Source organism: Mya arenaria, chromosome 11, assembly GCF_026914265.1.
Source record: "Mya arenaria isolate MELC-2E11 chromosome 11, ASM2691426v1".
NCBI classification, from domain to species: Eukaryota; Metazoa; Mollusca; class Bivalvia; order Myida; family Myidae; genus Mya; species Mya arenaria.
Window position 1 is genome coordinate 29,290,334 of NC_069132.1, and position 27,383 is coordinate 29,317,716.

At 34.4% G+C, this 27,383-nt stretch overlaps 1 protein-coding gene across 3 annotated transcripts in view; it reads left to right on the top strand.

Annotated features, from left to right (window-relative positions):
• The window catches only part of LOC128209327 (kinesin-like protein KIF26B), a 150,832-nt gene extending 125,432 nt beyond the window's left edge, over positions 1-25,400 (top strand). For 2 of the 3 annotated variants that reach the window (XM_052913315.1, XM_052913317.1), the window contains 11 exons: positions 2,366-2,569; positions 3,426-3,519; positions 6,366-6,563; positions 9,950-10,105; positions 10,491-10,580; positions 13,945-14,089; positions 17,111-17,276; positions 18,513-21,501; positions 22,840-23,057; positions 23,369-23,489; positions 24,683-25,400. In XM_052913315.1, coding sequence (XP_052769275.1) covers positions 2,366-2,569; positions 3,426-3,519; positions 6,366-6,563; positions 9,950-10,105; positions 10,491-10,580; positions 13,945-14,089; positions 17,111-17,276; positions 18,513-21,501; positions 22,840-23,057; positions 23,369-23,489; positions 24,683-24,744 — 4,443 coding nt within the window. In that variant the 3' untranslated portion in view covers positions 24,745-25,400. Of the gene's footprint in view, positions 1-2,365; positions 2,570-3,425; positions 3,520-6,365; positions 6,564-9,949; positions 10,106-10,490; positions 10,581-13,944; positions 14,090-17,110; positions 17,277-18,512; positions 21,502-22,839; positions 23,058-23,368 lie in introns of all 3 variants that reach the window. The other variant, XM_052913314.1, reaches the window with a different exon arrangement.
• The last annotated feature ends 1,983 nt before the right edge of the window (positions 25,401-27,383 follow it).

Consider the following 27,383-nt stretch of genomic DNA (forward strand, 5'->3'; position numbering starts at 1 on the left):
TAAGTGTGTAATGTCAGATTTACTACCCACTGACCTGGGCCAAGATGGTATCTGGGGGTATTTTATGATGTCAGGTGGTCATGGGGCTTGGACCAGTACACTCTATGGTCCTTGAAAACAGTAGGGGACAGTGGTAAAGGTCTGAAGTAAATGTTTCCAAACAAATTACTGTTTTATGTGTATTTTTCAAGTCCAAGAAATTGTCCTTTGTTAATTTGATTTTGCTCTCTCTGTTTCTCATTTCTGCATTTTTTGTGAACCAATTTTATCAATAAAATTTAGACATTTTTAAAGACACTGCAATGGTTCAGTTTTGTATGAGTATACCTAAATCAATGTGTTGTTGATTCTTCACAAGATAATGGCAAAAAAACAAAAATAACATTGATATTCTCAATAGAAATTCAAATGTGCATGAGTATATGTCCTTTCTCCTACTTAATTGAGACACTTACACATAAATATTCTTTGGTCTTTAATAGCTCAATGTCTTTGGAAATTGGATGATGCTCTTGGAAATTCTCAATAATGTCCTGCAATAACTCCACACAACTACTCCACTTTCAAGGGCTGTACAAGTAGTCTCTTGATAGGTGTAAAGTGGTGGGGTAAAGCATTTACAAGTGCTTTCTCTCTCAAGTTCTAGATGTGGTGTTTTAATAGTGTTGAAATTGCAGGATATTATATATTTTTTGCAGGAGAGTCACATTCCATAATATTTCATCCTAAGTTTGGTAATTTCTTAGAAATGTTGTCAGCTTAATGCTTGCATTTTTCCCTTGCATGATATAATTGTCCAGATTCTTCGAAAATGTATCACCTAATACACTGCATGACTAATATTTTTATAATTTCTGTACATTATTCAAAAGAAGTCTGAACAGAAGCTGATCATCCAAGGTTTTATTAAGTTATTATCTAGGTTAAATTTGGTCCCATAGTATTCAGGGAGTGTGGTCTATCTAAAAAAAATATTAAAAATTATGCTTCAAAACTTGAATGATTCATAAAAAAAAGAAGTAATAATTTGAAGAAAAAAAAACACACCCACAAAAAAACTGTAACCAAAAGGTTAGTGCCATTATTACCACCAAGTTTTTTTGTGAGATTGGAGAGGTGTGTGCCACATTGCCATCACAAATTGTTCCTGGATGGGGGCACTGTCCCCCTGCTGTGATGACAGGTCTGAGTGAGTGGAAAGGTAATGTGGGTTGACAGATATTAATGTAAGGCTGATTTGAGGGGGGATTTTTTATATACAATATACCTGGTATAGGAAATTAAGTCTGAAATGGTATAATGGTGGTGTGTTTCCTTGGAAGAAAGGTCAAAGCCTTGTAGCTGTATTCTCTTGGCAAGATCATTCACTGATATTGGCCACACATAAAAATGGCAAAATATTCTTATGAAAATTTGTGCATTTCCAAATAATCTACTTAATAAGACCAATTCACAACTAAATCCTTTTTTGATGGCCCTTGCGCCCAGCTTATGCCGATTTACTTAAAACAAATTGTATGACCACTGCAGTAATTCAAATAATTCAGGCCGATTAACAATCGCTTACTTTATGAGTAAAATTCAGTATGAGATTTAGTCATACATGTATTTTGGTGCCAAAGGTAACCATTTTTTATGACTTTAGTTAAGTACAAATGTTTTTCCAATAAATGATTATCCAAATGTTGAATAGAATGGAAATTCTAAGCAATAATTCTCTGAAACTGGGTATAAAACAAGAAAACATGTATTTTCACATAAACTATAATGAAAATTCTAACAGTTTTGTTTACATTAGCATGTAAACATAATTAATGGTCCACAAAACTGCTCATGAAAAATGTTTTAGCTTTTTGGCAAAAAGAATAGAAACAGTTTCGCTCTGTGTGCAAATGTAGACCCATATGTACTCACGAGTGATCCATCATCGTAAACTAGACACTCGAAAACTATCAAATTTAAAAATATGTGTATTACTTTTTGAAAATGGGCTGTTTAAACACAGGAATAGTGATGAAGTATGTTTGACATGTTCGTAATCGTCAAATATTATCCTTCAAGGGCTTGTTCAATATTCTCTTTGAGTAAATTTACTTCACATCACTGATTTAATCTTCTCTTCCATCAAGATAGAGAAATTAGGTTGGGGTGGTAAAGTGGTGCAGGTGTGGGCCTCTCACTCAAAATGTTCGAGCCCTATACCAGGGTAACTATCTCTTGGTTTCTAGCTTAGAAACCAGATTCAATTTGGGCATCCATAGGCTGCTTAACATTTTCCATACAGCACAAGAGTTACTTTACCTTTATTCCAGTGATAAACAGATTTTCATTTCTGATATAATACAATGTTCTCATTATTTTTCAGGTGAAGGTTATCCTGAGAGTTGTGTCAACAAATCACCATGGCGACCATGCAGCCTCGTTTCTAAATATAGACACTCGGAACAAGCAGGTCACGGTTTACGACCCTGCAGGAAGCGGGTATGCTACGAGTATCGCGCACAGGAAGGCTGCAATGGCTCCGAAAATGTTTGCCTTTGATGGGGTGTACTCTCCCGATGACAGCCTGGTAATACTAATATTTTGTTGGCCATCATAATTAATTATATTTTATAGGACTATTTTATTGACCACAACCAGAACAAATTTGACAATAATCACACCGAATTATACACTGGTTTAGTTTTTAGGGGCGCCCTAAGAAGTCATCAGGCTATGGCTTTGACACCGTAGGATGATAAGTTACCCACCTTGGTGAACTTAGAAAGGTTCATAATTAAGGAGTTTTACCATTTTCTTCAATAACTAATTAATTATTTTTTCATCTTTTGGGGGTCATTATTATCGGTCTATATGAGCCCTGACATATGTAGAATTGTTATCATTACATTTCTTGGTGCCATTTCTGTATGCCGGAAAATTCATGCAATTTTGTAACACTGTAATTATATTTGACCTGACTTTGCCATGGATTATGTTTTAGTGGTTTATACTGGCATTTTAAGATTCCTTAATCAAGTGGAATGTTTCGGGAGCCAAAAAAATTATGACTATTGAAATAAAAGTGAGGGTAATAGGTAATTGGTCACATAGCTAGGATAATTCAGGCATATATAATTACAACATATCTGAAAGTTGCCATTCTGTTGTCAAATTGAACCTGTGTTCTATAATATAAAGAGAGTTACTAGCAACACATGTGCAACAAAACCTTGGTAATGATTTCATACACCAAGCCAGAGAAGTTTCAAGTTGACTCATGCACTATATATATACTACTGAATTTAGAAATTTTGTTACAAGATCATGTGGCGAATTATGCCTTACATGTATTTGTGCTAGCATGCATTGCCTTATTCTTTCAAGACATAAAGTTTAGCACTTTTCTAGAGACTTGCTATAATTTATTTTTTTCTGACTTACAGACTGAGGTATGCTCTGGAAGTCTGGCAGAGATCATCCAGGGCGTGGTCTCAGGTGCAGATGGCTGTGTCTTCACCTACGGATACTCCAAACTAGGTGTGTAAAATTATGTGATCCCATTTTAATGATGCACTAGAATTCTTAATTAGTTTGTATATATTGTTTGCCCCCATCGACATGTTTGGTTCTGTGTAGTTTCAGGCCTTAGACAGAATAAAACATTGAATAGTTAAAGCTAAGCCCAGTACTTTAATGTGTAAAGTAGTCACATGTCCAGCCTTAAACACGTTGCTCTGCAGGTAACCCGCCCAAAGTATCACACAATGTTTCAAAGATGACACCTAGTGTTTTCATCTCAAGATATTTTTTAAAAATCTGCATCCTGGGGCCTGACCCCTTACAGGACGCTTTATGGCAAGACAGGCATACACATATTGTTCGGTTCAGTTATGCTTCAGCAATGTTTGGTCAGGGAAATTAAATAAATTTAGCTTCTCTTTTTTTGATGAGAGAAAAAACATGCCCATCAAGTATCAATATGTTTTCTATGAAATACACCCTAGTGCTTGTTGCATCCGCAAATTCGATGAACTTCAACTAATTATCCTCATGCTTTATATAATTTCTCCTCTAATCATTTCCATATTTCGGAATGTAGAACACTCCATTCCCAAATCAAATGGCTTCATTAACAAACAAGTTCAATATTGTGGCATGTTATTTTGCCTGTTTATTTCAAGTGTCTCTGTCAATCAAATGATTAAATTACAATAGAATTCACATTGTGTGGAATTTCATTAATAAAAACCTCATTCAGACATGATTAGATTTGTCTTTTCAAGCCATGGTTACTAATCTTAGTTAAAATCACCCTGCTCTTTAATGTGGAGGGCTGAATCATGTGTTGAGAACGCAATACTTGATTAAAGAAATGCCCTCAGTGGATAAGCCGGTTCTGCAATAATGCTTGCATGGTCATGAAAATCAAATTTGTCAGCTGGGTTGCTGTAGATGAAGAACAAGTCATTATTTTGATCATTTCCCAACAAAACATGGCAAATTTCATTATTCCTCCACAATTCATACAACCAGAACTTTCTCATTTGAAATGATGGAATTGGGATTAAAGGCAGGCCCCATCTCAAGTTGATTCTGGTGTTTTCCTTGTCAAATTTGTATAGGGGTAAATTAATCTGTTGTTTGTCATGGTGCTTGTCAATATTGTATGTTGTTTTATTTCACTGCATACATTTCTTGAGTCATGCAAGGCTATAAAATGAGGAGAAAAGCCAGAACAATTCGTGTACAACCCACTGCAGAATAACAAGGAGCAGTCTATGAGGAAATACATTCATGGTGGGGTAAAATGGTCTTAAGGTGCCAGTGTCAGTGTGCATTACTGCATACAATGCACACATATGCATCACAAGTGCCACCACTCCGACCTACGTGTTAAGGAGTTATGCCCCTTTAAATACATTTTAATGAAAACTTACTGTAGACCTAGATACAGACTTGCAACATCTTAACACAGATGCTATCTAAAGCTTGTTAACAATGTGTCATCATGTTTTAAGCAACTTTACATTAGCAGCTAGGTTCTTCTTACAAAGACAGCTAATGTGTTTAATTTACATATCAGAGCTTGTAGAGATGAAATATTCTGCTGGGAAGAACAAGTTAAACAACCTGATTTTAGGCATCTCATGTGCTGAATCCCATCTTCAACTGACAATCCCCATATCTAATAATGAGTGTGAGTTTTTGTATGTCTCATATTTCATGTCTTGTTTGTTTTGGAACTAATAGAACAGTAGAAGTTTTTTAATGGAAATGTCTTGAAGGAAAAAATTGAACCAAAATAAACAATAAATAAAGAATGGTTCTGAAAATTGTACAAAATATTTAATCATGATGATGCAAAAAAATCCAATAAGTAACATAAATTACAGTTGAATATAAGAAAGAAACGGCAGGTGATTTGAAAAAAAAATATTGTGTATTGCATTGTATTTCACGAACACTCTATTGTTTGTTATATAATGAAAATCAGTCTAGCTTAACATTTTACAAAATATTTCAATAAAGATACATATTTCATTTCCTGTCTTAGTCTCTAGGCTTCAATATTCCAGTCACTTATTTTCTTAACATCTTGCCCTCCGCTGATTTCCACCAAGTTTCCTGTGTTCCTTAAGGCCGTTTTTTCTTTTAGCGCGTGCCTGATATTGTGATGTACCGGCCGCCTAATCACCATTATTTGCATGACAGATATGAATAGAGCTGTATCTGAAATTGTATATTTGCTGAATGTTGGTTAGGTAATTACAGGATTTCAGGGAGATTGCTCGTAACTTGAATAGTATGATTGACACAAGCCGATACAATGCCATAATGAAATGATTCTGAAGGATTTTTTTCCTGATTTTTGTTCTTGTCCTTATGAGGATGTCTTTTTTTCGCCTTCTCGTCTGTTACTTGTTGAGATGAGATTCTACAGAGGCTTTATAAGGAAGAAATGTCTCGTTTTCTCCCACCTAAAGTATGATGCCTTTTTTTTTGCTTAATGCATGCGTGGATGACATTGGTTCAGACAGGAAATGGATTCCATGACAATTCAATGTGTTCTGCTTATGACTGTATTTACAATTAAACTAGAATAGTTATTGTACTGTATTATGACATTTAATAATGTTATAACCTTCATATAATATTGTTTTACTTCTACACAAAAAGTTTATTCTTGAAACAATATGTTGCAGGCAACAGTTTTTCACTTAAAGAGCAGCTTAATACATTTACAATTAGAAATGAATAAAAGTTATGTAATGAAATAACGTTATGTAATGAAATATAATCAAATAATACTATTTTTTACACCACATGATCATAATATTTAATCTGGTGCGTTTTCAACAAGATTTGCTTCCATGTAATTTCAGGCAAAACTTACACAATGGTAGGAGAAGACAGCTCTACCTCAACACTCGGCCTTATTCCGACAGCAATTGCGTGGCTGTTTAAGATTATTAATGACCAGAAGGATCAGACGGGGGCACGTTTCTCGGTCCGTGTGTCGGCTGTTGAGGTGTCCGGGAAACAGGAAGTGCTCAAAGATTTACTGGCCGAGGTTGCCCAAGGTGAGAAAAAACATTCAATGCCAGACTGCTGCATCAGCGTAAACCTACGCTTAGTTTACAATGATTTAAAAAAAAGTTATTATATAGAAAACTATAATGACATTATTATAACTCTCGTAGGTATGATGCTTTGGGAAGCACAAATTAAACTTACATACAACATACACCTAGGCCAGGATTGAAACCTGGGATGCCTTAGTGTGAAGTGAGTGTGCTAACTGTTATAATTGGACAAACAAGTACTGCGTTGCAAGAGCTGAGTGAGGCTTGGATAATTTTCTAGAATTTTAAAACATACTTGTGTGTAAAGATGATAATAGCTAGGAAATATGCTTCTATTTTTTGAATAATCCTAACTTGAATCATTTAAACTAGTTTTTATTTTTAGAACGCATAAAAAATCTCTGAATTCAAATCTGTTTTACTGGGTTGTGGTTTGAATTATTAATTTCATGATCGAAATAGAATCTGATATTCTTGCAATTCAGCAACACATCTTTACAGAAACAATATTTGTGCACACATTTCTATATTTCTTCAGACAAACTAATTATGTCATATTGAAAATAGCAAATAATAAAAAATAATGCTTATATTTTATGTTCCTGATGAACTTAATATTTGGTAATTGGTTTTTGTACCTGGCAAAGATTTCGTACCTCGTTGAATACGGTGATATATATTTAATTCTACAACGATGATAAACATACAAAATATTACCTGAACATAAACATTACAGGGAATATAATTAAAACTGATGGGGCTTGTTAGTTTAACCGCACATAATGTGTGTGTATCAGACGTAAATTTGTTTTCGCAATGTAAACTGCAGATGCGCTGGGTGTTAATACATCATTCATTGGCGGTGTATTATCTCCAGAATTCTAAGACTGTTGTAATTCAGGTGTGTGATGCACATGCTACATGGCAAATGTCGACACAAATGATGTTTTTAATGACATCCGTGGCATAAACATCCAGTAATTTTACCCTCTGTCATGTCATAACATTGTTTTTGCTGGTGATATTCCAAATTTTCTCTGATACTTTTTTGAGCATATTTTTCTTCTGACTTCTGACTTATTTTACTGGTTCCTGAACTTGTTCAGATTAATCTTAGGAGAGGGTGATGATGGTTTTGTTTTTTTTTTACATTCAAACCACAATTTGTTAAGGTTTTAAAATATCACAATTTATATATAATTATCATGGCAAGTTTCAATGTGCAGAATGGAATAAACATGATTTATTCATTATGACATTTGTATGGGCTTTAAATAGCCTCTTCTAATGAATTTCCTTCTTGGTGTCTGGGAGTAATAAAGGGAGGTAAATGTCACATTCTCAACTCTTCTCTAATTGGAGACTAATTTGATTAAGACGACCCATAACCCTGGTGTTTGGATGGAATATAATGAAAAACTTGCTGCTTACCATTAAAAAGGGTTGGAAAAAACTTCCAGATTGCATTAGTGTCATATCTGCTGGTCTTAGAATGCAGCTAACAGGTTAAATGTTTCGGAAATGATAAATTGTTATTGCATGGAGTGGGTCATAGGAATCATTTCGGGCTTATCAATTGTATTTTGGTTATTATTCGTAATGTAAAAACTTACAGGAGGGTAAAGAAAACTTCAAACACTTCCCATAACTGTCAAAAATGGACAGAAGGGGAGGGAGAACATTGTACGTATGGGTTATGTCTTCATAAAGTGCCGCTGACTTTTTGTTCTTGAAAAAAAATCAAAAAAGATTTTGCACATTTTTTGCTTGTCTTTTTTATGTCAAAAGGAATTATTTCTCCCTAAATTCATGTTTTTGTTCACCTATCTCAACTTTTATTATGTCAAGTCACTTATAAACCGCTTAAGATTGACATGTATATTAGATAGTGTAAGCCAGGAATTAGGAGGATGAAACAAGTTTTTTGAAATGTCAAAAGTTGATTTGACACCACTTAGCTTGGATTTCAGAAATGTTTTGCAAATCCTTGCCATGGTTCCAAGAGATAAGAATAATTACAACATACTTACAGAAGGGATTTTATGATAGAAATTTTGATGAAAACATTTAATATTATCATTCTCAGCTTATCTATATGTTCAGAAAAATATCCGAATTTCAGAAAAAAATTCTTTGTTTGAATATGAAACATGTTGTTAACACTTGTTATCATTTTAGTATACACCAGAGTTAAGTTTTTCTTTTGGTAATTTCTTGTCAAGTTTACTTATTTTCTGTCTAGTTCACTTCAGGTGCACATGAAGAATTAAAAAAACAACATATTACTTGGCAGTCATTCCACCTAGCAATTAACCTATAGCCCTAATGATTTGTGTGTAACAATTGGTATGACAATAGTAAATATTTTGACAAGAACTGATGGTAGAGATATTGCTGCATGGATGTCAGGATTTGGCCATTAGAAACAGTTTGTATCAACATCATTAACCACCTTGAAGTGGTTGGCACTGGCAGGGGAAAAACGTCCCAGAAATGGCTGTGAACCAGCAGTTGAATATTGTAACCATACTTAAGGCTTTACAAATAAACCAATGCATGGCAGAATTTAAGAATTTCTGTTTATAAATTCAAATTATAAACCCACAATATTTCAATATGAAGCTGAAGTGACTTAAGGAGACTGATCAGCTAGCTTGTTCCGAATTGTTCGGAATATCCATACAAGTTACAAGGCAACGTCCAGAATAGAGTGGGCATGGTGAATGACCCATCTTGACAGCCCATCATTCTGCCTGTAGTTCAAACCTGGTACCATGAATAGCTTACAAATAATGGTAGTCCAGGTTCACTTGGTTTATCATCCTAGAAATGTAGTAAGAATTAGTTAAAGGGTTTTACATTAGAATAAAAACACTGGCATAGTTACAACAATTCTACCATGGTTTGGGCCAGTTTTTGTGGCACTTGGCTCAGGGTTATCACTGTTTTCACCATCAGAACTATCCCAGACAATGCCAGAAGTCAGGACCAGTTTCAAATATCCCCCAGTGTGCCAAGACCCTCTTCACCTAGTGTTCATTCTTAAAAAACACACATGATTTGTTTTGTCAGTTATTAGGAAAACTGTTTTTTCAACTTTTATTTTTTTAATGTTGGAATAATTGGAAGAAATTGGCTTTCATCATTGGATTTAATTTAACTTTAAAATTTATGTCAGAGAATATTAAAATAATGGAAGACATGGAAATTTGATCAGATGATTGGGTTGAGTTTAAGTGAAAGAGTATCCACATTGAATCAGTTTCCTCATAACATTTGACAAAAAGGTAAATGGTATTTAAATATTGCTACAGTTGTGCTCTTTTTATTTTCATTGACTGTAAAGTTTATCAAAACTTGATTAAATTCTATTCATATTTCAGGCACAGAATCTGGTGTGGGGACTGCGCCTGGTGTCTACCTCCGGGAAGACCCGATATCTGGTACCCAGCTAGAGAACCAGTCTGAGCTGCGGGCACCGACCGCCGAGAAGGCTGCATTCTACCTTGATGCTGCACTCAACGCTAGAACAAAATCAGGTGGGTGTTGGGCTAGAATTATCTCACACAGTCGAAACCCTTTGGCTCGAATCCTTTGGCTAAAGTTCCTTGTTGGCTCAAACTAGATGTAAAGGACTGATTTCTTTATACTAAAGATAAACATTCCCACTTAGCTTGAGGTATTTTCACTGATCCCTGGGAATTCGAGCCAACGGGAATGGACTGTATTTGGTGACAATTTCAAATGACAACAAAACATGAAAGAATGAACAAATCATATGTAATTATACTCTGGTGTGTGTCAGTCATGTTGCTGTTAATGAATGATCATGCATCTCATTTGCAGTCGATGTTTAGGTTTTCAATATTTGATTAGAAGTGACAATTTTATCTTTTTGATTATATAAATTTTTCTGTTTTCCAGAGGAAGAGAGTCGGTCATCCCACCTGTTATTTACGCTGCACGTGTACCAGTATCGGATAGAGAAAGAAAACAAGGCTGGATTACCCGGAGGTACTCACATTACGCACAAACTTCGGTTTAGCATAGTTGTGACTCTGAGCTGGTACAGAATAAGGCATTTGTTTTTTTTAGAAATCATCGTCTTTTATAATACGATACTACAAGAATTTAACTCACCTTTTCCAGGGATTAGACCTCGTACACCTACATTCAAAACACATACATTAATCACATTGCATTTTACCAAAAAAATATCATCAATTCATAAAAGATTATAGAACAAGCTTGAATGTTAAGGTAGGTTGGCAGAAACATTGGCAACTCATATCAGCAAATAGTCTATACACATCAAAACAAATTCATATTAACTGCAGTGAACTCAGCTCCTAGTTAATGAAACTGATAAACATATCAATATCCTAAACTCAGAACTTCATAAGCAAAACTACATTTGTATATGACAGGATGAAGGAAAGGCCAAGTCCCTTGGGCCTGGAAACAATTAGATGACATTTCGGAGATACCTTTTACATACTCTAGCGCCTGTGTACGGAGAATTGCTAACCAATTGTAATACCATTTATATGGAGAGGAACTGCTTCGGAATAAATTCCCACTGGCAATTTTTGGAATATTCATCATGGAACATTGTACACAGTTACTTTGTTGTTCTACAGAAAGACCTTGGTCCCAACAGTAATGATATATATATTTTTGTGTTGTCAGAAACAGGGATGGATGCACTCTGGATTTCATATGAAAATAAAAAAAGTTAATGTGTAATTGTTTGGAAAATGTGTTCATTAGGGATTGTACCACAAGTCCTGTATCTGTTAATTTCATAATGAAATGCTTAGCAAATTATATTCTATGATAAAGACTGTTACAATGATCAAATTAATTATTTTATTAACGCCTATTTTTTACTGAGAAAAAAAAACACATGATTTTTTTTGCCAGAAAGCATGCAATGTCATGTAATTATTCAACCAGTATATTTTGAAGTTAATCAAAAGGTCCTTTACTATTTCATATAAGAAATCAATTTAAATTTCGTTTTTTTAGTATAAATAATTTTTATCAGCGATGAACAAAGTAACAGCCAATTTGTTGAAACCCTGATAAGAGCAATATTCTTTCAGCCTTATCGTAGAAAATCTTTGCAAGCTTTAACATCGTTTTCTTAAACTACCAAAATTAATATGTTTGCACTTTGATGGCAGGGTAGGCAAGACCATGAATGAAATAATTATGCCGATTTCCCACGATATGACAAAGTGAGACAAGGGTTTGTCAATCCCTCTCGGAATAAAAATGGGGCTGCAAACTACTTTTGCGACGGAAGTAGGATTCTCGTCACTTTGTGGTTGTCATTTGCATATATTTAATGGTGCAATGCAGCGTAAAATTATGGGAGTTTTGAAATAAAATGATAATTACGAGCAGATTTATATGTATTTCACTTACTTTACTTATCTTAAGTGGTTAATAAAGGCTTGGTTAGGATGACAAATTTTGTTATTGTTGCTTTTTTTGCATAACCAGTTTAAGTTTTGTGCAAAAAACAACTTTGTAAAGAGGGGTTAATTACCCTGGTTTTAAAAAGGACAGATGGTGCAGAAAAATACAGGGTGGTTAGGGTGGAAAGGGCACATTCATCAATCAATTAATGATAAAAAAAGTGTTGTCTTTGAGTATTTAAGTCAATAAAGGGTGCATCTAATGGTCTCCATAAGGGCAGATGGGTGCAAGAGGACCACCCTTCCATACCACTTAAGCTGAAACCAAACTTATTATAAAGACTGGCATGATAGAATAACTTTTAATTTTGTTTTTAAAAAAATATGTGTAAAATTCACGTTTATTTCAAAATCTTTGTTCTTTAACAGTTCTCTATAATTGAATGCATTGTTTTGAGGCATCAGAGCAAGATGAACAGCGGAAAACAATTTATAACAGGAAGGGAATTAAGTCTGCAGATGATTTTTTTCTCAGAAGTCCCTTAAACTATATAGTGCCAGACAGAAGCTAATTTACATGAAAAATAAATTTTCAAAGCCCTTTGAAAACATATCATTTTCTTCCTGTGAATAAAAAAAAGCGACGCGTTGGTGTTTATTTTTTACCGTTACATGCTGTTAAATTTTCTGTGAAGTTAGATCCGCCCTTTAACCTTTCGGCAAGCGTGTCTGCTGTGAGGCGTCCACAAGTAGTTATTGAGATGCATATTTTCATAAATACAAACACATGTTGGCTGTAATAGAGTAAACGATCAAAAGAAATGGGGTTGGAAATATAGGTTTTTGAACTTGCGATGTTTTTTCTAGAACGAAGCGTTATCACAGTTAGCTAGATGTCTGTGATCTTTCAAGCTAATGCATAATACTTTTTTGGGATTCATTTTCGTCAAGTGGCATCCAGTTCTGAGCTTTATTTCATTTGTAACAGCAACTATGAAAATATAGAAGCAGGGATGGATCCAAGATTTGGCGTTGGAAGCAGTGCAACTTTGAATATATTTGGTTTAAATGTTGTTTGGGGACCTTTGAACTTTGAATATACTTCAAATAGAATTTATAAATACAAAATATTTCATTTTGAGGACATATTTGTCATTACTCCAATTTTGAAATTAAAATGTTTTTATGTTGCCCCGCCCACATTACAGAACAGAAACTATTCGGGTGGGGGTGGGGCATGCCAAAGTTTGACAGACTTTCCTAGGATAAAATAAATTTTAAAACTTAATCTTGTCTCAATAAAATGTACTAAGAAATACTGAAATTTAAAGCTTTGCCTATGAGACCACCTATTTATTAAAGCAAAATAGTAAAACAAGCTGGGTTCATCAGCATCTCCCTGTAGCAATCCTGGGTTGAACAAGAGTCAATGTCCCTGATAAAATCAAGGAATTAAGTGTAACACTTCATGTTTGTGGGGGCTGAAGTGTTTTCCCATTTGTACAGTCATTTGTCAGAGGCAACGTAAGCGCTGTGGCTTATAAGTAACCCAGGAGAAAAGGGAGCTCTCTTATTGTTTTAACTGGGTGTTGCTTGGCTTGTGGTATCACTGTGGAATACAATAAATAAAAATAAAATTATTGAATGGAGTTTATTCTTACAATAGCAAATGTTGGATGTAAACTGTAGGTTAGTAAAGCATCCATCAAAACAATTTGCTTGAAACATTATAGTTTATGACATAAGCTGATTTTTTATTTCGGGGTGAATTTAATTACACCCAGTACATGTATATTGCATTAAATGCCTATGCTCAAACTGTAAAATAGTGGAGTTAAAGGTAAAACAATTCTACCAAATTGTGCAGTTTACCAGCAATTTGCATGAAGTAAATGATAGATTAATGAACACTACAAATTGATGTTCCTGGTTTCATGGCAAATATGTATTTTCAGTTGCGGGAGGTAGAAGCAGGCTACATCTGATTGATCTTGGCAGCGCATCAAAGTCCAAGGACCCAAATAATGTTGCCCTGAGCCTCTCAGCCCTCGGAAATGTCATCATGGCGCTTGTGAATGGACAGAGACATGTGCCTCATAGGTGAGAGTCATGTGATTTGGGTTATCTTATACTAGATTTCCATGCTTTGGTAATGTTATTCATCTATGTTTGCTTCAAATAATGAGTGCTCAGTGCACCACTCCTATCTCGTTAAATATGTTTATATTTATATAACAGTGATGCCGCGATATAAACAGCATTTTACTTTAGTTCACCATTATAAAGAAACAACATTATACAGTCCAATGTGATTGTCCCCAGAAATAAGCACCTCTTGAGGTTACACCTAGAACCTTAGTGATCTTTAGTTTATTAGGAACATTATGTTATGTTTCAAACTCTGATGTTATGATTAATTTCATATGCACCATATTTATATAAAACTAAACTGATAAGTCTTATCACTGTTTTGAAAGATGATACAGAGATCTGTTGTAATAAAAGCCTGTAAAATGCATTTTAGAATATAACTTCATTTATCAGATAGTGTTGTACAACTGTCTCCCTCTGCTTGACATATCTGATCATCTGATAAACAGCTAAAACTGAAATTCTGGCACTTAATAAGGCTTAAGGGCAATTACTCTGTTTCAAATAGGACAAGAGTGGTCTTTCTTGCCCTCTGGCATCTCTGGGGAGGAGCAGTCATTATAATTACAAGTGTGCAGGGGACCACTTATTTTATAGACCCTAAATTGTAATAAAACTTGTGTGAAATGAATATATATCTATTTGAATAATCTTTTGTAATAAAAGTGGCAAAGTGTTGTATTAATTAGTGTTCTTATACAATTAACACCATAAAAACATGTGTTTAATGCTTTCTGTATTTTTATCTTAGTTTATCAGCAATTAACTTTTGGGTCACTTAGTTGAGAAATATTATATAAAACTAAAGGTTGAAACCAAGGATTTATTCTGCAAAGCTTTTTGATCAGAGCTTGTTTTAAAGGACAAAGTGATTTACATTATTCCGAAATCAGTGTAATGGATTTATAATTATGTAAGTAAAATCCCATTAAAATCTTTATACCGGATCTTCTTATAACTGCTTTTATGTCAAGAAAGAATCTTTCTTGAGGAAGAAAAGATTAATTTTGATGAATTTAATGTAAGAATAATGAAAAGGTGGCTTTAATAATCAGTTTTTGTCATTTTTTTGTGAGAAATCTAGTGTGAATAATTCTTGATATTGACACTAAGACTGTTGAAGATTTGTAGAAATAATTATTCCGCTATTTTGTAATTTTGTAAGAAATGCTAAAAGCATAATAGCTTAAAAATATTCAAGTGATGATATGGATTCTTGGCACTTGTTTTTACCTGAAAGTTCTTTAACAATTTCTTAGCAAAATGTTCAGTTATCATAACACATTAAATGTGATGTCACTGGATGTTTTCCATGTGTTAGTGTTTTATATTTAACAAATTATATGTGGAAATATAACTTTTGAAGCATTTTGGAACTATATGATATATTTGGCATAAAATTTACAGTTGGTAATTTCATAACAGTCATGAAAAAGAATTTGTATTGTGGTTAAGATATAAAAAAGATATAACAATTATACGTTATGAAATGGGCTTAATTAATGTAAAGAGTGATTCCTATTTTTTCTGCCTTTGTGTGGTATACATTAGGGCCTGCAAGTGGTTATTACATCATGAATCATTTGTTACGACATCGTAATTTTTTTATCCTAGATTTCCATGCTTTTGATCTCCTCATAACTGTAAATCCTCAACGTCTTGCAAACATTTTGTGTTCAATTTCAAACAACTATTTTCATAGCATTTATTACTTTTATAAAACATCAATGTTGCAGAAAATATTGTTCAGATTGTAGTAAATTCGTAAAATAGGATCCACATGTCAGAATAACGCCCCGTCTCTTTTGGCAGGGCAAACATCTTAGTGGTATGATTTTTGCCAAAATATTAGGAAATTAACCGGAAATATTGTGATGCTATGGCCTCTTATTTTGAAAAAAAAGAAGGCTTTGGAAACGTTTTTGGGATAGATTATGTTCATTGGGGTAAATTGTACTTTTATTTTTTGTATTTTCATTCTTTAAGATTTGAAGAATTATTATATATTATTTATCACATTGGCAGAAACTAATTGCATCTGGATGTTTAAAAAAAAACCACACTATGACATCAAAACAAAAATCTCAATAAAATACAACTTTTAGAACATTATTTTATGATATTTAAGATTTTGTCCTGCAAATCTAATTGTAAACCTGAGATATTTTTTATTTATATATGCATTTGAAATATTGTTAATATATAGTTCCTATGAGTCCATACATGAAAAGAACATCTTTTCTGAATAATTATACGCCAATAATTTTGTACATTTCATTTTTCTGTACATAATTGTATCAAGTTGTAGACGTTTTACTCAATATCTGGAGAACTGAGGTATTTTATATTAAAAACATATCTGTCTGACATCACTATAAACCCCCAACTGTTTGTACATATGTCTTGCCAGCAACATTACATAAATAATCTTTTACAACAATCATTATTACGTTGGTAACATATTGTCTGTAGGATCCGTGATTATCCGTAAGTCCATTACGGCTAACGATTAATTTGGATTTCTTAGTGATTGCATAAATTGAGTGACGGATTATGGAAAAACGATAAAAATAAATTGAGTAAAATAATTGCATATGTAATTAACCAAAGAGTTAGAGGCTCTGAAATTTGATGATATTGTTTCTTTTGGAAGAAAAGGGTTAAGGTTCTCATTTCAAGCCAAAAGATGGGTGAAATTGTACTGCGGATATTGTGGAGGATTTTCTTTCTTTTCGATTTTGATTGTGAGAATAATTTATTTCTGAAGAAATGGACATTTTGTATTTTATGGCATTATTCATTATAAATGGGAATGTACTTAGAAATAATGTGATCAATTGTCATTGACAACGGGATTCAAATCTTAAAAATATTGAAATAGCATTCAAATGATTAACTGAAGAACTATGTCTTAATATGTGTGCTAACAGTAGCTGTCATCAATATATTTCATAATTTTCTCAATTTCAGGGACAGCAAGGTCGCACAGTTACTCCGAGACTCGCTAGGAAACATCACATGCCGCACATGTATGATCGCGCACGTGTCACAGGAAGTGCCCCATTATAACGAGTCACTTCAAGTCGTCCAGCTGGCCGCTCGTATACACAGAATGAGGCGTAGGAAGATACGAGGGGTAGGTTCATGGTTTTTTACCTGCCCTATATAAAACACATAACAATTCAAAATCGACAAAATGAATTTTAAATAGACATGAAATTCATTTGATCATTATTCCTGTAGTCGTAACTTTTGAATTTTATCACTTACTTCTTATGAGTAATTATTTTTTGAACTGAAAGGAAGATTTATGTTTTTATCAAAATGAATCATTTCTTTGAACCTTGAAAATCATGTAAGAAATTAAAGTATTTTTGGAAAAAAAAACACGTTTTCCAGACTTCAAAAGTAATTAACAGAATCAGAATTCTACAAGATGCAAAAGAGATAGGGCATATATTTTGAAATAATGTGCATGATAGCATCCTGTAAAATGTGCACATAATTTAAAACCCATTAGTTTATCTTTATATTTTTGTGAAGCGTTTTCTTCATGCAGATCTCATTAAAATCAAATGTTCCTTGTTTAATTTGAATCTGATTCATTTCAAAGTGACAATTTTGAAACCTTAAGATTTATTCTAGATTTATTTAGACTTAATTGAATTAGTTGAACTTGACTTGGTTTCTAACTGGCTAATATCATGCTGGGTAAAAACTATTAACAGTTTAATATTTGTTTTAGATATTATTATTATTTAAAATACTTGATATTATGCTAAAAGCATTAAGTGACTTTATTAATGAAAAACATGCCTTAATCAAGAGTATTTCTTCATCATTTGTGGCAATGTTTAGAGTTATGAATGTCAATGTGAAGTTAACTGACTGAGGACCATGAATGTATAATCATGACCTTCAGTGCGTTTTTTTCTGACCAATTTTATGCCAAACTACGGCCGCATTCCGAATACCAAAACATACTTATTTCCCAAAAGTGTAAATAAAACTCCCAATTTCTTTATCTTTTTTTATGAAGAATCGATCTATTCTTAAAGAAACAAGTTTTATCACCTTTTTTCTTTTTTTGTCTGTACTTGGTTATTTCTGACCATAGTCAAAATGGTGCATTTTTCCCAATACATTCACAAAATGGTGTGAAAAAAGCCCACTGAACTTATCCTTTGAAGAAACAGTTCTCTTATAATAAATTCTTTATATGAACTGTTAAATAATTTATGTTTAGGAGAAATATTGCAAAGTTACATTTATATTCCACTGCTGTTGCATGATTTTATGGTAATGTCATTGTAGCTACACTATAGGAAAGATGTATTATGTTAATCAAGAAATCTCTTCCTTTGTCTTTCAGCAATTTTCTGGAACAAGCTCGGATGATAGCTCCACCGATGGAAGCAGTATTCGAAGTGGGCATAGGCCGTATCGGGGTTTTCGTATGGGAACTCTTCATGAAGGGTCATCACTGTCTGATCCGGATTACACATCCAGTAGCGAGTCATGTAACACAGTAATCTACCTTGGAAACAACCCGCATCAGACGCTCAGCGATCGAGAGTTGACAGACAATGAATCAGTTCGATCAGTGCCTCGTACAAACCCTCGTCTGCCGCGGAGAGCTAGTGGTTCACGCTCATCAGGAGACGAGGGTTCAAACTCTGATAGTGGGCGGAGTTTATATCGCTCTCGTGAAAGTTTGACTCGGGTGCGTACAGCAATTACCTCTCCAGTGAGGGACGTCAGTGTGACTAGTTCAGGGTCACGTCATACAACCCCAGTGCGATCTTTATCACGAGGTTCAACTCCAGTGCAGGACACTTTAAGTTCAGACATTAATTCTCAATCATCGTGCTCGCCACCAAGTGTCGTTTCGTTTAGCCTACCTCAGAAAAGTGGTGCAAGGACTAAAACAACACCAGCAAAAGAGGCTTCAAACCCATATGCTAGTGTGAACATTGTAGACAAGGCCCAGTCAAGGACTGGTGCACGACCTAAAAGATCAAGTAGCTCACCGGGTAAAGAAGGTGAGCAATGGATAGATGGCCCTGGGGCGGCAATTTATCCAGAGAAAAAAATGAATAAAGGCGAACAATGGATCGATGGGCCGCCTGCTTTCCTACACAAGCAGGAACAGAAAGCGAATAAATCGGGTACAAAAATGAGTTCGGAGGAAATGTGGGTGGATGGACCTCCAGAAATGTTGGCAGAAAACCAAACTGATGAAAATCAAAATCGTACGCCGAAAGTTGTGATGCACACAAGTAGTAAAAAGGCACATGTGAGATCTCTGTCTTCTTCCCCTAAGCACCAGTCACCAATGAATTCTCCAGCCTTACAACACAAGGTTGAACCTGGGTCACCTAGGTCAGCCTGGCCTCTTCCTGATATAAAGGAAAGACCAGAGAGCCAAATTAGTGTTGAAAGTACATTATCAAACTTGGCCCAGCCTGCTGATTCAAGGCCTAACAGCATGGTTACTAATGTGGGGGATGTTGATGATGTTGCAAAAGCAGAACATGTGAAACCATTTGTGAAAGACTGGATTGAAAGACATGGTTTGCCTGAAATGGAAAATCAAGGTGACCAAAGTAATACACTGCCTAGCACGATTGAATCAACCAGTGGAACTTACAGAAAAGCTAAGCCCAATGATTCCCGTACCAAAAAGCTCTTGGTGCCCTCTTCTTCAACGCCGAAACAATCCCCTCACCATTCACCCAGACAGTCCCCTTGTACTCAGAGAAAAACTAAATCTTCCACTCCCAAAATTACCAAGCCAAGCTTTCCTGCGCCTAATATAACAAGTAAGAGAGTCACTGATTGGCTGAAATCTGTGGAAATGGACCAATCAGAGGAGACTTTGTATATGGAAGGAATTGTAGGTCAATCTTTAGCAGAAAAGAGTGTGAAATCAGACCACCCTGGATTGAATAGTTCGCAAGACATTTCTATGTGTAGTTCAGTATATCCTGACACAACACTAAGTGACTCGCGTGCGCAGGAATGTGTCGATGTTGATATATCTCAGAGCAGATCAGGAGATTATAGTAATGAATGTGTGGTCGCTGATATGAGTTTTGATAGTAGTGCTGACACTGCCACATCGGGGCAAAATAGAGACTCTATTTATGAGATGCAAATGGATGAACAGTTGGAAAATGGACTTGAAAATATGTCAAGAAAAGGTGATGATGATGATGATTCTTTCAGTAATGCTTCTTGTGCCAAAGATTCTGAAATGGACACTAATGAGCCTTTTGCCGAGTGCCTAAATTCTGAAATGAAGAAATCAGAGACAATTCAGAGTATTAAAACTCTTGTTGGTGATACAGTGGAAAGTGTTGGCGTTGAAAATGATGATGCTTATAGCCTTAAAGTGTGCAATAATAACTTGGAAAGTGAAATGGACCCTATAACTCAGCTATTATCTAGAAAACCTGACGGGGCTTCCAATCCAAACTTGATGAGCGAAACTTACATTGAAAAAACAAACATAAGTGCTTTACGGGAAGAGTTTTTGATTGTAAATGCTATATCTAGTCAATCCCCTGATATGGCTAAGAGATCTCATTTCCTTAGCAGTAAGACGAGTTCTTATCGACAGGGGGAGGGGGATGGCAGAATGGACCAGTTTCAAGAACAGTGTGACGTTATTTCGTCCCTCCCTCAGAAACCCTGTTCTAAGTGTGGTTATTCGCAACAAAATTCGAAGCCAATTGCCAAAATGTGCAAAGACTGCCAAAAAATGGTTGCAGCTTCAATAAAAACTTCTCATAATGGTGCAACTAAAAAAGACAAGGATAAGTCTAAATACAGTGCACATAATTCATCATCGTCCAATCCTCCGACTCCAAGTTTGACGAAAAGCTCGAAGTCAAAATCACAGTCACCAAGTCATAGCAAATTACCAGTGTTTTCAAAAAACTTGCAAGTGTCCTCAAAAGATTCAAAATCAAGTCGTAAAAAGGAAAAAGAAAGCAAAAAGTTGAGCTTTCTCTCCCGCATGCCAAGCAAGAGTCACGACTCTGACAGTGGGAACGATAGCGGAATCGTTGCTGTTGATAAAACGTTACTTTCACCCTATGCAACGGTAACGAAACCACGTACCGTGAGTCACTCGAGTAGCGGCCACGGGAGTGATAACAGCAGTACGATGAGCACCGACTTGATTTCAAAGCAGGGTAGCAGCTGTCAGTCTGACAAAGTACATGGAGGTACAAGTAGTGGGTATGAGTCTATGCTCCGAGATAGCGAAGGCTCGGGCTCGACCACGATCAACGAAGACAGCGCTGAAGAATCTTCTGGGGACAAGAAAAAAGCAACAAAAAAGAAAAAGCTACCTAGTAAGTTTCAGTGTATATTTTATTTACGACTGGTTATTAGATTACATTTATGCCATCAAAATGATAATATATTGCGAATGTTCGACTCAATGCTGTCATTACTCCTTCATATTAAATATGTTAGTGTTTTTAACTCCTCTGCAATTATTCTTAATTTTTAGATTAAAGTAAGATTAGTTTAGTCACAGCAATTTCATTTTAGTATTTAATTTATTGTGTTCACTGTAGCAATTAATTTGCAAGCTTGAACTTTCGAGAGATGCACAAAAACAATATTTTTCATTAAGGTCTTTTCATTACCTTTAAAATGTTCCACATCTTGGCTTTGTTAAGTTTTATGAGGAGAATATCATCTTGTATTTAATACTGTGATTTATAAAATTGATACTGGCAAATGTATGTAATTTTGGGAATACATTAATCTTTCAAAATTATACCAGAAGGTAGTTAATTTTAAATAGCTTGCACTAATAACTTTGATCCTGTATTTAAGTGGGTGCATACGTTTTTCCAAGATGAACATATCTTAATTTTAATGGATATGTTTTCAGGAAATTAGCCCCAAGCCTCCTTTTTATACAACATAGGCTTATTTTTAAACATAGATAGATCTAAACATCTCATTTTTTTCTCCAACATTGAATTCAGGTGTAGAAAATGGGAAATTAAGCTCAAAATTTGGTCGGAATCTGTATTGAATAATGTTTATGGTAGCGGATATGAAATTCTTAATTATTTTCGCTGATAGAGTTCTAGATCTTCCGTTGGCAGAGTGCCATTTCTTACTGGTTGATAGCATTTTTAATGTATTCCGCTTAAAAAGAATGGATGAAGTACTGTGCGTACCAATTGTTTCTTGTGGATAATAATTGCTCAGACTTGAGGCTGTTCTGATAGTTATATTAAGTTAATGGCGTCTATGTTAGCCAGGTTGTTATATCTCTGTATGGGGTTGGGGGAATTTTATCTACTCCGAAACTATGGCGTATATCTCACCATCTTGTTTAATAGTTGCCAACTTTTGGTGACCTTGTGTAAAGTATCTTCTTGAATTGTTTGGGTTCAGGTTTCTTACAAAATGTTTGTAATTATTTACCCAATTAATATTTCCAAGAATGTACAATAGAACCATATAAATAACTTATTTGATATGCTCATCACCTGTGACATTGATAACAGGGACTACTTTTACATACTTGAAGATTGAAAACCTTGATAGTGTTTTTTTTATTCCTGGATATATAAAATATTTTCATATCATTAGAGTATTTACAGATGTCTCAAAATGCTAATTAAAAAACAAAACAAAAACCTGCACAGTTGTCTCCCTTATTTCAGATTCATGTCGCAGTAGGTCTGCACCTGGTCGGTCTTCCGAGAGCCCAGAATCCTCCAGCAGGAAGTCAAGCCCGTCGAGTAAAAACTCCAGTTTGAGCCCGACATCACGAGCTTGGCAGGAAAAACATGGGAAATCTCAGGAAGATGGCCCCGTTGAAATCAAAGACTATGACGCAGATGACGTAAAACGTATGACAAGATACAGGATGGAGGAAGAGGTATTTATGGTTATTTTATGTCATAAGCATAGCAAGTCAGTGATCGAAAACGTCTGATGTATGAAATTATAGAATATAGTATTGAAATATACTATCAAATTGAATCAAAAGCTATTTTTCTCGTTCATTGATGGTTTAATGCATGGCACATTTTAAATTTGTACTGCCTCGACCTATCCATTTTGCTTAAATTCAAAATAAGAATTGTAATCATAATCAAAATTAATCTTCATTGTAAAAATTGCAAAGGTTTATGAAAAAATTGTGTTTTTATGTGTTTTTGTTAATAATCTAATATGTTAATATTTCAGACATTGAGAAAGAACAAGGACAAAATGAAGGAACTAATGAATACCAATGGCAAACAGCAGGAAATTCCTCCTAAAGGGAAAGACACGTATATAGTGGATCGTAATAACTGGAGCTTTGATTGTAAGTTTCTAATGTGCTTCTCGTGTCGATCCCGGAAGACGGACGTTTGAACAACTTGCAAAAACCTCGCTCACATATTTTTTCTTACTGCTGACGCTTTTAAGTGTGTTTAGTTCAACCTCAGAAACTTTATTTTTGTGATCTTGTAATCTTGTACTGCAGAATTTCAATGTCACTTTTTGTTGTAATTTATTTTTCACGTAATCTGTTTGATTTTTAGTCGAGGATTTTTTCGTTGTTTTTTGTTATGAATGATTTGTTAAGACTGTCTGAATAATTATCTTCTTATGTTTTTTCTGCAATATTATTGTAGGTTTTATTCCTCATACCTGGGTGTAAACTTTATTTAGATATTTTCTCAGGCATGAACACTTTCATGGAACACTTTCATGGACCAATCACATCTATATCTCTCATTTTCTATACTACATTTTATACTGCTGCTTGTACTAGGGTATTTCTTGGAAAACAATATTTTTCTTACTTCAATATTTTATTTACGAATGAACTCTACTTATCATTTTTGTATTCTCTTCAATGCTAAATTGTGACTTACAATTTTCAGTACTCTCATTTTGAAAACATTTTCCAATTTTTTATATTGATTTATTTGGGAATAAGCATTTTGTTTTATATAAATATTTTTGTAATTTATGGAATTATATCTCTTCTTTTTATCACAACAATACAGCTCTGGTAGACGAATGCAGTTTTGTCTGAAAACATCTTTTTGTGGATAACTATATATCCACATTTTCACTTTTTTATATTAACCATTTAGTTCATGTTGACATGCGGAAATGTGCAATCACTAGTTATCATTTATTGTGATTTTATAGTTTTATATATTTGTAACCCATTTTGATAGTGTGTTCTTGTAACATATACATGTAATAATCGTAACCACTCTCTAAATAGTTACTGTTATTTGTAATTAACATAATTCTTTGTATTAAAATGTATGATACTGCAGTATTCTAGATAACAACAACTTAACTTTTATAATACCTCAGCTTTGACTATTATGTAGATTGAATGTTAATGCAACGATTTCATATACTTCACTTGTCGACAAAAAGCTTGTTTGTATTCTATGCATTCTTGAAATAATACTGCTGAAATAACTGCATTCATAGGAATGAATAACATTCACATGTATGAACTATTAGATATGTAATTTATTAAATTTTCAGCTTCTGAAGAGGATGCTTCAGAAGGCTTGCGTATAGCCTCGTTTGGATACCACAGGGTCTAAAGCACCGTCATTTGATAACATTTGTATTTCATCTGTTCATATTGTTTAAATATTATCATTGTATGAAAAAACTATGTACAATATGAATTGAATAAGTTTGATATATGTTTCAGAACTTTGTCTTAAGAGTCTTTTAAAAGTGCTACTGATAATTTTGCATCATTCTACAAACTGTTTTGAACAGAAGACACATTTATTGTAACTTCACTGACTGACAACAATTAACATAGTGTGAAAATGAATAAAGAGTGTGTTTGGCGTTTACCGACTGACTTGCACAAATAAAGGCGACCTGGATATCCCGTTGTGGTATTTAATTTGATTTTGTTATGGAATTAAAAGAAAAAACAACTACCTGCCCACATCAAAAAATGTGTGTAGGGAGACGCCAAACCAACTATTTATTATTGTGGCCACATTGGTACATTTATACCCGTAATACAGTAAAGATGGCCTATACTATTGATGTACATATTGTTATGAAATGTCACAGTTTAAGTATAAATGTGTAGATATTGTAAACAGGTTATGATTTTTATATTTAAGTATGTACAGTTACCTTAATTAATATCTTCATACTACTGTAGCCTTGTGTGACAGAATATATTAATTGTTTCTATGCCTCTTCGGCACTTTTTGTATGACTAACATTTGCAATAAATTGTTTTACACAAATTACACACTTCATTCTTGATCTCCAAATGAAATGATTGGCTTTCAGTGGTTTGGTCAGAGAGTTACATACAGTGGTTGGGCCAGAAAATGAAGGTCAGTTGTTTGGCCAGAGACTTACAGTCAGTTGTTTGGCCAGATAGTGACGGTCAGTTGTTTGGCCAGAGAGTGATGGTCAGTTATTTGGCCAGAAAGTGATGGTCAGTTGTTTGGCCAGAGAGTGACGGTCAGTTGTTTGGCCAGAGAGTTACAGTCAGTTCTTTGGCCAGATTTTTATAATTCACAAGTGTGTACCATTGTTGAATATTATAAGTATTGGACCCTGAAAAAGATGGAAGGCTCACAATGAAAGTCAGGGCCCATGAGGAGTCTTAAGTTTGAGATTGGAGCTCAGAAAACTGAATTCATGTATGTTTCGAAATATCTATTTTTAGTATACCGTACCTAATTTTGCCAGAGATGTTTGTCTGATTGTAGAACAGGTTATTTGTTACAGATACAGCATCTTATCCTTACTTTAATAGTATTTCAACAGAATTTAAATCAAGTCTCAAGAAGTTAGTGAATACAGATCCAATTCTAGTTGTATAAGACACATGATAATGTGCGTCGGGATATGTAAGTTAGGTATCTAGCAATATAAAAAACATCAAGCAAAGTTCTGATGGGAAAGGCTGTTGTATTAATTTTGCATCTATATAAGCACATGTAATCCTATTAGATTGGAAAAAGTCACAGCTCACATACCAGCAACATTGCTTTTCTTGGTTTGCCCAAAAAGTCTAGCGGTAGAGCTTTTGCTTGGAGTGTAAAAGGTCGTGGCTCAATATCTGACCTGTCTAACCTATAAGGTTGTTAAAATATGGTACTCAAGTTGAACTGTTTGAACAAGACTACTGGCGTGTGGTTGTGCGCTTAAAACCTAGTAATACCTTAGTGAACTCGTGTTTCACAGACCGTTCCAAGTTCCTAACCCCAATATTTATTGATGGAAGCTATTTTGTTACATGTATGGTATATCCATGTTGTTGACAGAATTTGTCCGTGTAGTTTTCATTGTAATATTGTAAGTATCAGTTACATAATGATATACTAGTAAACAAACATTGTTCTTTTTATCTGGCCTGGGTAGCATAGCAGACACACAAGAATCATGTTGTCACCTGCAGCGTAACATTCATTTCCAATTTAATTCAAATTTCAAAACAAAAGCATTTGTTATACGATTTCCCTTTTTTGTGACTATGTTCATTCAAATTAATCGAGGGGTGAAAGCGAAAAGTTTTTTTCTTCTTCTTTATTTAATGTCACTTAAAACATTTTCACATTTACCCCTCTTAATGAATGGCACACCATCTGCTATCAACAGCTAGATCCAACTATTCACTCCAGAGTTAAGGACCTTGAATGGTCAAAATTAACATTACAAAAAGAAGGTGCTCCAAGCAGACGACTTTCAATCGCAGAACTCTAGTGTATGAGAACTGTCTCATTTTTGAAAAAGGTAAATGTCACATTTGTATACATGGCAACTCCCAGGGTCAAACAACAGAAGCAATTTAATAAGAAAGAATTTTTCTTGTACAGTATGTGTTATTCTCTTCATCCTCATACAGTATGTGTTATTCTCTTCATCCTCATACAGTATGTGTAATTCTCTTCATCCTCATACAGTATGTGTTATTCTCTTCATCCTCATACAGTATGTGTTATTCTCTTCATCCTCAATCAAGGGGGTAAAAAGTAATAAGCAATGTTAGTTGTACAACAAGATGAATTCGAATTTTCCTTGGGAAAGGGCAGTAACTAGTGTTGGAAAAACCTGTGGCCCTGTTGTTTTGCATGGCCTTTTTATATAGTTGTAAACATGGTTCTGCACAGCAAACCAAAATAGAAACCGAAAATGGAAATAGACTAAACCAGTGCTCATGTAGATTGTACTACTGGAGTTCAAACCATGACCATAC